Genomic DNA, 14,016 nt, shown 5'->3' with positions numbered 1-14,016 from the left:
TTCATCTCTGTGCTTCTACATGCTTAAAGTTTTCCGCTATTTACCTCACTGATCTTGCCCATTTATTTTTGGCTCTGTTAAATAAATGGATTAATTGGTTTACTTGCTTAATTAGGGTTTGAAATTTTATTTTTCTTTTAAAATTGGTATTTTTCTGAGATTTTTATTTATTTTTTCCTATATGCGACTTATAATTGGTACTGCGTTCCTTAATTATGCTACTGGCTTGATTTTTGGGCTTGATTTGTTCTGACCAACCTATAAATGGTCTCTGACTTATTTCTTACCTTATTTAAATCTTAATTCTGTTTGTTAATTGATTTCGTATGAGATTTTCCCTAATTTAAGGGATCTTTCAGGATACTATCTTGTTAATTGATTGAGTATAGCCTTAATTAACTGGTTGAATGATTCGCCTACCTTATTTGTGAACTCTAAATTTCCTTTACCTTATTTGTTCTACTATGTAGAATGCTATATAACCTCACCATTCTGATATTTGAAAACACACGAACACACACTCAGACTCAGACATCGATATTTTCAAGCACACACTGATACACACTCACAAACTTACACATTTTCAGTTCTTTGATTTGTTGCACTGTCTAACCGGCTGAAAGCCAAGGCTAGACCCTTGGATTTCATTCATCTTCACCTTCCTGTTTGCTATCTCCTTAACTGGTATGCCTCCATTTCTGTTATCATGTTCTTTTCTATATGCCATGTAGTTAGACTTCAACATGATTATGCTTGCACTTATGTTTCCTGTTTACTGCTCTCTTAATGTCATGACCCAAACCGATGGGCCGCGACGGGTGCCTGAGTCTTACCTGTCAAACACCCCTAAGCATGCGTCTAGGATATGAACTTATATAACATCTGTTGAATTAGGAAGATAACATACATGAAGAAAATCTGCCAACAAGGCATATGTACGTATACATGCAGAATACAGTGGGCGAGCCAGCAAGGTTACTATAGACAACTACACATCCAATAACTGAAAGCCGACAAGGCCACATACAACCCAACTAAACATACTGTCTACAGACCTCTAATTGAAATATAACTGTACAAAGACAGGATTGAACCATGTCATACCCATTATATATATATATATATATATATATATATATATATATATATGTATCGTACCAAAATCAAAAGCAACTCCGGATCAAGTAGAGCACACCAACTCTCGCAGATCAGGGATTCTAAGAAAGGGGACCGTCAGCTTGCCTACCTGCGAGTATGACCCCGTGAAATAGGGCGTCAGTATGAAAAATGTACTGAGTATGTAAGACATGAAAATTAGTATGTAAAAGACATAGCTGAAACATGGAATACAGAAACACATCTTTAAATCTGAATAACTTTGTAAATTCTGAAACGTTTATAATGTCATGCACGTGCGTATAAATGTCGTGCCATGCATAGGTATGAGTGTACATAATACCATCAAGCCACTGAGGTCATCCCATCATATCGTCTCGGCCACTATGGGCAACATCATCAACATATACCAGATGATCAGGTGGTGGTACGTATATAACGCCGTTACTGTTTCCCATATCCCATATACATATATTTACATATATACGCGTATATAACGCCATCTGGTCATTGGTCAATGCACATGAGTGAAAGCATGAAAAATACATAATAATTTCAATATTTCTTCCGAATAAACTTTTTCAACTGCGTATTATTCTGAGACCAATGAACAGAAAATAATAATAATTCTCATGGGGAATCAAGAATATAGACACCCCTACCATTTCTATGAATAGAGTAATTTATGGAAACTGTGTGTTTGCTTGTCTTTTAAGTATAATTTTGACCATACCAAAAGAAAGAAGTGAGGGTCTTAACATACCTGTTCCTGGAATTATTTGAACGGAATGAAGCTTCTGCTTCCGAATCCTTGAACGTAATTGTGGTTGCTTCTTTGAAATTTCAATCGAAATTTTGGCTAAGGATTTGAATTTGTTTGGACGAAATGGTTCTGCTTTAACGTTTTTGGTTTTAAAACCAAGGACAGAATAAGATGTTGTCGGGAGCTTTTACAGAACAACGGTGTTGGTGATTGGCAGTGTAGTGTACCGTTCTCTCCTTCTTGTCTCTTTTCTAATTGTAATTTTTGTCATGAAATTGTGTTGCATGGACTATTGAGTCACTACTTTTGTGTTGTAATGGAGAACTTTGCAACATTCTGGATGTTGTTCTTGTTCCAAGTGTTACGACACTGGCACTGCCAATATGGGTGGAGCTCATTCACTTAATAGAGCAGTTAACTAGAAATCTGAAGATAATCCAATAATGGCACATACCAAGTCATGGATAAGGTTTACAAGTACAAGCCTTATTAAGACTTTAAGCTTAAGTCATGACTTGGTTATGTTACTTTAATTCTTCGGTAGACATCTACACCTATATTATAATTAGTCACCTTTCTTGATTAGTGGCCTTGTGCTACGTTTCTTAAGTTTTGTCCGCTTATTAATTAACTGGGTAATGTTTTATTACCCGGTAATTAATTAATTACCCCATAATTTAAAAATTACCACAAATTACTTAAAATTCTATTTACTTTTAATATGCTATATTTATACTCTATACATTATACTACCGTGGTCATATGGTACCTTCATGGTACTAGTTCATAATCATAGGGTATTATCGCTCGACCCGTATTTTATTCCAAATTGGCCACTTTCAACGAAACTCGTTTTCTTTAATTCGTGTACCCCTTTATCCTTCATAACACTTATTTATTGCTTGTTATAAATAACATAAATGCGTTAACGTCAAGATGATCGTCAATTAACCGAAGACAAAACATTTAACATACGAAAACACGAGATGTACCACTTAACTAGTATGTCCCAATTCCTATTGCCATGTTCTATTCTATATGCAATGTAGTCAGTTTATTATAGACCTCAACATGTTCCTATTTGATACATGATTCCTAATCATCTTGTTCTCACATGTTATGCCTAAGTTATTGTTGTTCCATATGATTATATTATTAATGTACTTCCAACTGTGATATGTTCCTGTTTGCTATGTGTTTCTTGCTTGCATTCTCCCTGATTAGTATGCCTCAAATCCTGTTAATTTGCTTTGTTCTACGAGGTTATGTGATGGGCTTACTTTAGCATGTTTGGCCTTGATTTCTGTTTTCTTCTTTCTAGACCAGCGAGCTTCAGTTCCTGCTATCATGTGTTATATGTTTGTTTGGTTAGTTATCTCATACTCCAGCATGCTTCTGTTTAATATATGTCTATATGAGTCCACCTAGTGATATCTAATAAACTAAGTTATATAAAACCCTGTCTAAATCATTTGTATGTTCCCTGTTCTGAACATGGCTGGATGCACGTATTTTCAATTCAATATGCATTAGTAACCATGTCTATAGGATCTTGTCTGTTTGAATAACCATTTTCATGACAATGTGCATAAAGAATTCTGCCTACACATGAGTAATAGAGATCCTGCCTATAGGAACTAAAGTCACCTAGATACCATGCCTATAGGAAATAAGATAATCAATTATGTATATAGTTATCATGCCTATAGGAAATATCAGTTTCTGTATTTAAATATCATGCCTATAAGGTTTCAAAATCAGTTTCTGCATTTAGAAATCATGCCTATAGGATTTCAAAAGAAATATCAGTTTTTGCATTTAGATATCATGCATATAAGGTTACAAAATCAGTTTCTGCATTTAAAAATCATGCCTATAGGATTTCAAAAAAAAAATTATTTATGCATTTAGATATCATGCCTATAAGGTTTAAAATCAGTTTTGCATTTAGAAATCACGCCTATAGAATTTCAAAACTCGTTTCAGCACTTAGAAAGCATGCCTATAAGATTTAAAGATAAAAATATGCCTATTAATAATTAGTAATTGATTTACAGCTTAGATGCCATGTCTATAAGGTTCTGCCCGACTATCACTTAGGCAAGCCTGTAGGTTAATTAAAATTCTGGGTCTAAAACTGTGATTGCTTGTTTGCAATATGCCCAGATTCATAGTATTAACCAAATTAGTAGGCAAACTGATAGGTACCCGTCTACTCGCTTTAAGACTGCTGTATATTCTATTTTTGTGCTCATTTAGACATCCTGCCTATAGGATCCTAAAATTATTTAAAGTTGTTTGTTTGAAAAACGTGCAATTGTTTGTCTATTTGTGGAGGTTAACATGAGCCCACTTAATTGCTTCCTTATGTGATAGTCCTATTTGGTTTTTGTTTGTCGCTTAGTTTTCTCCTTTTAAACAACATAGATGAGTCTAGAACCACCTTAAATAGAGGCCCTAAACACCTCTAGGGCCAAAGGTAAGGGAAGAATGGTTCACGCATAGGGTACGTACTGGAAGTTATTAGAACGCTTAGGTAATAATCAAGAAGGGGAGGGTAATTGGGTAGTAAAAAGAAATGATGACCTATGCGCTAATGCTATGTGTAGCACCCCTAACTTAGGGATGATTACCAAGTATTGCACAGAAGTGATCCTATAGGCTAAAAAACCTAGGACCCCTTTTACTCCTTGTTTTAAGTAATATCTGTTTGTTTATATGCTTATAAGACTAATTTGCTTAAATTGAGTTTGGCCAGGACCCACTATTATGGACCTCTAGATGTGCCTAACACCTTCCCCTCAAGGTAATTTCGAGCCCTTATCCAATATCTGGTAATGTAAACTAGTTCATGAGTTATTTGCTTAGGTGCCCTAACACACCTTAATCCGTTAGGTGGCGACTCTTTAAATCTCATACCCAATTTCCAAAAGGAAAGGAGTTATCTCAAAATGCCGAAACTCGGACTCCGAGAGGAAAAAGGGGGCGCGACAGTGCACTGTTTTGAAAAAGTAAGAGCCACTTGAATTAAAAAAAATAGAAAAAAGAAATATAGATAAGTGGTGGTTCTTGATGTAATTGGGATTCAAGAAGTATGGGGTAATACATATTGATGAAAAGGTGGAGTTTGGTTTGACATAAGTAGGGTCTTAAATGTTAAAATGCATGTATTAAAGTGCTCCGGAAAGTGTAGTCACTCTTATATATAAATGTATCCTACTCGTCTCGTAACCTACATTACAACCAAATGAAGTCCTACTTGATCCTAGACTGAATGAGCTCGATTAGTGGAGTATTACACTACGGGCAAACCTATAGTGCATTTTTTGTGGCATATGAATGTCCCTTATGAGAGTGAGTGAATTCTTTCTATCTTGAGTTCCTAAGTGTTGTTAACTTGTATTGTGTGTGGAACTACTCTCGGTTGTTATGAGAGGGCACTTGATTCATGACGGAAAGATGAGTCTTAACCTCTGCGTAGAGTAAAAGAGTAAGTTAGGAGTAGTGCGCGGCATGTGAGAGTCAACTCTTGAGGCGAAGATGTTACACTACTGGGCTCAATCCTTAGGATGTGTTCTTGGTGTGATGAGTTAGAGAAGTTGCTTAGTGAAGTAGGCCTCTGTAGAGTATGGTTTGATTGCTCGGGGACGAGCAATGGTTGTCACACCCTTTTTTTAACCTCAATTAACCCTCTTTAATTATATTAAAAGTGATTTTTGAAGCTCAAAAAGGGTTTCAATTATGAAAGGTGACTAAAATTTGTGTTCAAAAAGGTTCTCAGAGTCGTCACCTGACATTGATTTCGGTGTGCCAGGTCACCGTTTTTAAAAATAATTTTTCATTTTAAAACACTTTGGACTCCAAAACTAAGTCTGCACCAGAGATTTGGGTAAGAGGGTTCATTTGATTCGAGGAGAAGGTGTTAGGCATTCCCCGAGTCCCGTAGAAGTCACGATTGCGTAGTCAATCTAGTTGGCTTTAAGATATTCAAATTGAGGTAAAACACAGAAAAAGGAAAATAAACACACAAGAGGCCCGAAGTCGTTCCCAATTAAACAAAAGAAAATAAAATAAAAAAATTAAAGTAAAATCCTAAATACTACTCCCTCGTTTAATATTAGATGAGGTAGTTTGACTTGGCATGGATTTTAAGAAAAAAGAAGAAAACTTTTGAAACTTGCGGTCTTAAAAGCTTAAGAGGTAAAAAGTTTGTGGGGCCATGACATTTGTGTGGCTATAAAAGCTTCTCATTAAGGGTAAATGGGTAAAATGAAGATTTTAAAGTTGAATTATTTTTAAATTTAGAAATGTGTGATTTGTTTTGGAATAGACTAAAAAGGAAAGTACCTCATCTAATATGAAACAGAGGGAGTAATATATACTATACTTTTCCACAAAAGTTCGTCATGGCCTCCAGATACATGATACTACGGGGCATACCCGGGATAAAAATATATACAAAATCTACGGGGCATTCCCCTGAATATAAACTAAAGAGAGCGACCTCTTACCTCGAATAAGAATAAGATAAAAGCCTAAGGCTTACCTACCCGAGTGATAATGGCCTAAAACATGCTGCTAGCGGTAAAATAAAGTGAAATAGAAGGAAAGTAAAACTAAAACAAAACAGTGACTTTAATCCAATGCTCACTTTCTTTTTAGCTCCATTTAAACCCAATTTTCATAGACCAACAAGCGATTCTTTTCATTATCTTCTTCCATTAGTATATGAATTCACATCAAATGTCAATACAGTATTGCAGCAGAGAAATCGAACACAAAGGAAAAATAATAGAATAGAAAATTAGCTTTGGCTCATTTAAAACATAGAATACCATAGAGAGCAACAAATTAGACAACTAATCAAACGTTAATTATTCCAAAAATAGAGTGAGATAGAAGAAAGAATGAACCTCAAAGTTTTGAATCACAAAATTCATTAACTGAACGGGACCTTGACCGAAAAACTTTAGCGGCGCCGGAAGCTAGAATGAAAATTGATGACCAGAAACACCTCGAGTCGAACTCCGAACCTCAATTGATCTCCATTTTCATACTTGAAAACCAAAACTCAAAACCCAAATAAAAAAAAAAATTGAAACGTCTATATCCGTATATGTATACGCACATTTTTGTCTTTTTCTGAAATTTAAACAAACATTGAAAACCATAAAAATGAGCCGCTGAATCCTTTTCTTTGGAACCCAATTTTCATCCCAAGTTTCCGTCCCGAATTTCCCCAATGACTCTGTCCATGCTCTGCCTCATTTTCGACCCTCTATCTCTGTTCTTTTCTACCTTTGACGTCTGTTGCTGCTAGCTGGAGGGTGGTCGCTGGGCTAGTCGCTGCGGTGGTCCATTGACGGCTGGAGATGGTTCTCTAGGGATTTTAGGTGTAGTGGGTGCTGGGGTCTGTTCTAGGGCTAGTCTGATGGCTTAGGGTGTTGGTTGTGTTCAAGAAGAAAGATGGTGAAGGGTGTCGAGAGGAGGTGGCGTGCAGCGGAAATAGGGTGGCTGGTGAGAGGTGGGCGGCGACTTTGGCTTGTGGGGTGACGACTGGAGATGGTTCTCTTGTTTTTTGGGTCTTCTAGGGTTTTTTGAGGGTAAGGGAGAAGAAGAAAAGGGTAGGGCTAGAATGTGGGTTGTCTAACTTGGGCCTCTTGCAAGAATTCAATTTGGGCTCAAAAATTCTACAAAATTGCTTCAAAATTGGACTTATTAAAAGTCCAAAATTCATTAACTAAAAAAAAGTCTTGTCTTCCTCTTTTATAAAATTATAAAGTACTTATAAAAATGTCATATCACCCCCAATTAATTAAAATTAAATATACACATAAAACTAAAACTATTTTTGGTATGTTTTTTTTAATTTTATTTATTTTTTATTTTTATTTTTATGAAAAGTAGATAAATTAAAAGTAACTAGATAAAATATCAGTTAGTTAAATAAAAGAACATATTTTTGTAATTTTTTACTTTTGTGATAAAATACAGCCAAAAGGTCCAAACTAGTTAAAATAGCGATATTAGACTTAAACTAAATATTTAAATGCTAAAAATGTGTAAAATCTCGGGGAGGGTCAAAAATTACATGTCTACAATGGTTTAAGTATGAGGTGTTGATAGTAGGCTATACTTATGTAGTTTAGCTACCGTTTACGCTCCAACTTAGCTATGCTTTATTGTTATATGAATCTTAAATGACAACAAATGACTCTAATTATGAACTTTGTGGTTTACAAGAGCAATTCCTGACTATGAGGACATTAAAGAGTGTTTGGAGTTAATTTGGAGCAAGTAAGGCCAATCGGAGGTGAGTGCGCACAAAAGAAGAAGGAAAATGGAAGGCAGATATGCACGGTCCATCCGTGATCCAACCGCGGCCGCACTCGTCCCTCCGAGGATTGTTATTTCAGGGGTAAAATTGTAAGTTTAGGGGCGACTCTCCTTGATCTATAAGAAGCCCAGCTCACCCAAAAAAGAAGATATTGAGGTTTTTTGAAGGGATTTTGAAGGCAAGAACAGGCAAGAAGCAAGGTGGAAGATTCAACATAGAGTTTTTACCTTTCTTCATCTTGTTTTTATCATTGATGGTAAATTCTATTGTTATGATTGTGAAAATGATTATGCATAGCTAAACTTCTAATCTAGGGTTTTGATTGAACCTCTTGGAGGATGAATTTCTTGTTATGTTAATATAGATTTGCCATAGTATTTTCTCTGTTTGTTTAACTATATTGTGATTGCTGTTGATTGAAGGGCCCTCAAACAACTGCGCCTATTTAGTATGTATTACTCGGGAGATAGTGCATATTTAGGTAGTTGTTGAACAACATCACTCCTAAAGTATATGGGGGATCGATACAAAGGGTTTAAAGGTGGGATTAGGGATAACAAAACCTTGGGTGCGATATAAGTGAGCTGTAACTAAGGCCAGCTAGCGTAATTCCGGAGAATATGTCTAGTATATTGCTGTAATTACTCGAGAGAGAGTTACGACAGTCAGAGAGCTCACGATCGATAGAGAAGACTTAGGCAAATTTATAGCAAATATAGCTGAAAGGATTCCGACAAGAGGGGAAATCGGAACCTTAGACCATTCCCATTCTTGCTTACAAACCGTTTATAACTAGTTCTTAATTATTGCAATTTTATTACGTAATATTTAGTTAATAAACATCTAATTTGTTACTCAAATATCTCTAAAGATTGAATACGTGAATTTCTGTTAGTCTAATAGCTGTGATTGATATGTTAATTTCCTATGGGATTCGACTCCGGACTTGTTAACCGTACCGGAATATATTTGCAACGACCGCTTTGTCCTTTTTATAAGGCATAGTTGGGTGTGATCAAGAAACATGAACTTTTTAGGTACTTTAACATGAATACATTATTTAGGTGTTTATTTTTGGAAGAAGAAGAAGAAACATCAAAATTTATAGGCTCAACCGAAAATCCAAAATATCCAAACTGATTAATCCAAAATCGACTGAAAAAATCCGATCAAATCCGTGCTTATTTGGATTGGATTTGTATTGTCATTTATTTAATCCAAAAACCGAATATCCAAGCCGAAAGTTTCATATTCAATCCAAACTGCTGAACGCCCACCCCTATGTACGGCTATCAAAGGTAGAGCCAAAATTTGAAACTTATGATGAGTTTAGTATTCTAATTCTTTTAAGTTACTAGGTTCTAAATTAATAATTTGTACATAATTCAATAATTTTTAAGACAAAATTACAAGGTTTGGAGAAAAGTTACAAGGTTCAGCCGAACCCGTATCCGAAGGGCTAGCTCCACCCCTTACGGTACTTGTATGCTAGATGAATACTTATGGTCCCCCTTTCTCGCGTAAAAACGATCAGAATTCTATCATGCCACATTTTATTGGAAAGGATCGAACCATGGGAATGAATCTACGGGGTTATCACCTTCTTTGGCCAGATCTTTTAATAATTAAAGTTCACTGCGACCGCTCACAGGTTCTGCTAGATAACAGGTCTTAATAAGAACATAATCTACTTAAATTGAAACAATGATTAATCTCGAATGTTATATAGATCCCAAGCCAACATGTGGACAAACTGAAAAATATTGATAAATTATAAATCCAGATTAAAGAATCCTTTAAGGTTGGTGCGGGTAAAGTTTAACAGGAAAACCGTTGGCAGGAACAGGCATTGGATCAACAATGATTTTCTCATTAGGAATAATTTTCTGCCACTTGAACCTTTTAACAAGATGGTGCATAAACACAAGTATTTCTAATCTTGCATACTCTTTTCCAGGACACATTCTTGGACCTCCTCCAAATGGAACAAATGTATAAGGAGCTGGTCCTCTTCCCTCAAATCTTGATGGATCAAACTTCATAGGTTCAGGAAAGCATTCTGGATTTCTGTGGGTTGTGTTTGAGCTCCAATATAGCTGCATTATTAATTAAAGAATTAACCTAAATAGCCGTCTACTCAACTGCATAATTCATGTATAATATGTGTGTAATCATGCATAATCACTACTATAAATTCTCTTAAAACCGTCTAGAAGCCAGGGGCGGATTTATAGCCCCAGTCGTGGGGCACATGAACCCATGTTCTCATCGTCAAACTAGGTGTTTTATGTACATGTTTTCTAGAATTAGTGTAATATTATCTGTTGGCATTCATGCTCCAAAAAAATTGAATGACATACTTGGTTGACTATTGGATTATTTACCTGTGGAACATGGATCGATCCCACTTAATACTTTTTTTTCTTGTTTTTTCAGTGGACACATATTTAAGAAATCCTAAATCTGCCTCTGCCAGAAGCTACCTACCGCCATCGGTCAGTCAAAAAAGCTGACCGCAAAATTGTCCGGGTTAGACGGAATAGTCAAAAAGCAATTTTTTTAATTACATACCGACCGAAGGCGGTCGGTAAAGTTTGGCGCTATTGGCCGGGATAAAGATACCAACCGATAACGGTCAATAAACTGGTCAATCCTTTGACCAAAATGGTCAGACTTGCTTAGTCAATACTTTTTTTGTGTAGCGACCGATACTTGGTCCCACTTTGTGATATTATAATAATTATATTATAATTAAAAAAATAATTATAAAATATAGACGACTTTTACCCCTTTTTTAGTAGTAAATCAATGTATATCTATGTCTATCGGATAAGAAAAGTAAACAGTAAATTCAACTAGTTATTTGTATAAAGATCCCTTATTTAGTGAAGCCAATTATTTTTCGAAAATATTTGTGCTTTTATTGGTGCAAGAATGTGTTAATTAAGGAATTTAGAAGGAATATGAAGTAATTATTATACCTTCCATCCTTTGGGAATGGAGAAACCATTAAAGTTTAAATCAGAAATGGCTTCTCTAAAAGCACCTTGGAGAGGTGGCGCAAGTCTTAAAACTTCACATGCTACGTTCCATGAGTATTTCATCTTCCGAAGATCATACCACGTCAATAATTCTCCTGCTGATTTTGACTTTGCTATTTCCATTTGCTCTGTTTTATCACACACAAACAAAGAGAGCAAAGAAAACAGAAAAAAGACAAGTTAACAGCTTTTGATAGGTGTAAATAGGGGTGGTAAACAGGCGGATCAGGTCACATATGGGCGAGTTGAAAAGCTGAATAATATGAATATCCATAGTATTCATGACTTCTTGAATATGATCACTTTTGAGAGAATTTCTAGTCTTCCAAATTTGAGGAACCCCCAATTAAAGTCTTTACATACGTAAAATTTTATCTATTTTCTAAGTGGATAATATGGTTCTGATCCAATTTGACCCGTTTTTAAAAAGTTCATTATCCAACCTAATTTTTAGTGGATAACATAGATAAATAATAAATTTTTTATTCACTTTGTCACTACTAGATGTAAATATTCGGTGTGGATAAGTTTTTACCATAAATCTTTTCCTCTCTTTTTAATTTCTTCCGGACTATAGGGATACAATCTAAGTTTTGCCGGCCAATTTCTATCTCACCATTCATGGTAAGTGGGTGTTTGGACATAAGAATTGTAAAATTCCAAAAAAGTAAAAAAAGATTCAAGTGAAAATTGTATTTGAAAATTAGAGTTGTGTTTGGACATAAATATTTTTGGGTTGTTTTTGCATTTTTGTGAGTGATTTGAGTGAAAATTTTGAAAAACAACTTTTTGGAGTTTTTCAAATTTTCGAAATATTTCAAAATTGATCTTCTAGTGAAAATTGAAAATTTTATGGTGAAACACCAATTATAATAATGAATACCTGTTTTAAAATTAGAAAGAAAAGAAGCATAAGAGAATCAAATGATAATTAAAGTGAATGCTTACCATTATAGACTGCTTCATATACCTGAGGAAGCTCAGCAAGAAACTTAACAATGGAAGTGCAAGCAGAGCTAGCAGTGTCATGTCCACCAACCAACAACCCTAAAATGTTAGAAGCTATTTCCAAATCATGAATAAATTTCCCACTTTCATCACTTGTCAACAGCATGTGTGACAATATATCTTGTGTTGGCGATGCTTTTCCCTCTGCCAAATCAATCTTCCTTTGCTTTATGATTCTCAATAGCTCCTTTCTTATCAAATTTGAGGCTTTGATCGAACGATTATATGCCGTTCCTTGTGTTCAAATATAATTAAGTAAATAAAAGTGAAGCTCGCACTTGAAAAAAACTAAACATGTTAAAAATATTGTGATACACATGATATAGGGTGGGTTGATGAGTGGGTCAAGCATGACTAGCAAGCTTCTAGACTGACAATTTACTGAAAAAGATGCACATGTCACCTAAAACGAATTCCAAAAATAGGAGAGAAATTGAATACCTTTATAAGGCATGACACAAGTTCATATAGTATACGTACTTTGGGATTCGATAATGGCGTAACCCACAAGACAAATCTATGAGGTCTGTTGGGCCATAGTGGACAATACGTGCTATGAACGTGGATCATGATAGATATAATTAAACAATAAAACAATTGTTATATCTAATAAATTAAGCTTTTAGGTGAGAAAGTCACACGTTTTAATACCTGGCAAGTCAATGTCACCTAAGGCTAATCCATATCAGAATGAAAGAGAAAAGTAAAGAGCTTTATAAAGCATAGCACAAGTTCACATGGTACGAACGTTTTTGGGCTTGATAATGACGTAGCCTAAGGGATAAATTAGTGAGGTCTGTTTGACCAATTAGTGATAATACATGCCACGAACTTGCATCGTGACAAAATATAGTTAAATAAACAAAAGTATTTTCGCTAGCAGTTTAAAATTTTAGACGAAATGATCACACATTTCAATACCTGGCAAGTCAATGGGGATAGAAATCAATCCAGCAGCCAAAACACTAAAGGGTTTAGCAAATTCAGCAACATGTTGAGGATCTTCAATGCTCACAAATAATCGACAAGCTAGCCAAAAAGTATAGCTTTTGGCAAGAGGGTAAACTTGTACTTGGCCTTTATTTTCCCAACACGTCGCAAAATGGCGTTGTGCAATTTTATCCATAATCCCAACGTAACGTTGAAGAGCCTCTGGCTTCAAGAAATTTGGAAGCAATCTTCTTATTTTAATGCCTTGTTCATTTATACTAAAGTTTTGAGTCAAATTAGATGGGAATATTTTTTTGATGGAATTAGGCCACCATACTTGTACAAGTTTGTTTTCATTAGAAAACAAGAATTTGTTACCGGTAGCACCACAAAAGACTGCTGATTTTTCCATTAAAAGATGAGTTTTAAAGACGCTAGATGAGTACTTAGACATTCTATCGAAGATGAATTTTTCAGGGTGACCTTTCCAACCAGTTGAGAGAAACTCGAGGGTTTCTCCGATGACCGGCCATCCGGTCTTGCCCGGAGGTAGGGTTCCGGCCAAGACTGAGCTTTTGTTGAAGTAGAGTAGTTGAAAGGAGAGTGAAACCAACAAGATCACGAAGATGCAAAGGAGGAGAGCCAGAAAGAACAATTCCATGTCAAGTTGGTAAAAGCTTAAATAATGGAGTATAATATATAGCTTTTACCACATGAAATGAGATGAGTTTTGGTAATTGAAGTGTGCACATATACTTATAGTGGAGTGCAATGGAGCTAAAGAGTGGCACTAAACATCAATAGAAAAATACGAGAGATGA

General features: G+C 35.4%; 1 protein-coding gene across 1 annotated transcript; it reads right to left on the bottom strand.

Moving 5' to 3' along the window:
• Nucleotides 1-9,961: 9,961 nt before the first annotated feature.
• Nucleotides 9,962-13,985, bottom strand: LOC104227815 (beta-amyrin 28-monooxygenase-like). Its single transcript, XM_009780149.2, has 4 exons — nt 13,187-13,985; nt 12,206-12,499; nt 11,198-11,385; nt 9,962-10,312 (listed from the first exon to the last, which is right to left on the bottom strand). The coding sequence occupies exons 1-4, from the start codon at nt 13,854-13,856 to the stop codon at nt 10,013-10,015; spliced, it is 1,452 nt and encodes a 483-aa protein (XP_009778451.1). The 5' UTR covers nt 13,857-13,985; the 3' UTR covers nt 9,962-10,012.
• Nucleotides 13,986-14,016: the final 31 nt, after the last annotated feature.

Source organism: Nicotiana sylvestris, chromosome 7 (genome assembly GCF_000393655.2).
Source record: "Nicotiana sylvestris chromosome 7, ASM39365v2, whole genome shotgun sequence".
NCBI classification, from domain to species: domain Eukaryota; kingdom Viridiplantae; phylum Streptophyta; class Magnoliopsida; order Solanales; family Solanaceae; genus Nicotiana; species Nicotiana sylvestris.
The sequence above is the reverse complement of the archived record's forward strand: the minus strand, read 5'-3'. Positions and strand labels throughout refer to the sequence as shown.

What these genes read in the sequence shown, in the direction of transcription:
- LOC104227815 (XM_009780149.2), bottom strand. Translation starts at nt 13,856, where the DNA reads ATGGAATTGTTCTTTCTGGCTCTCCTCCTTTGCATCTTCGTGATCTTG. An exon ending in ATATGAAGCAGTCTATAATG is followed by an intron (nt 11,386 to 12,205) that starts GTAAGCATTCAC and finishes GTGATAAAACAG; the next exon opens with AGCAAATGGAAATAGCAAAG. An exon ending in CCATTCCCAAAGGATGGAAG is followed by an intron (nt 10,313 to 11,197) that starts GTATAATAATTA and finishes TTAATAATGCAG; the next exon opens with CTATATTGGAGCTCAAACAC.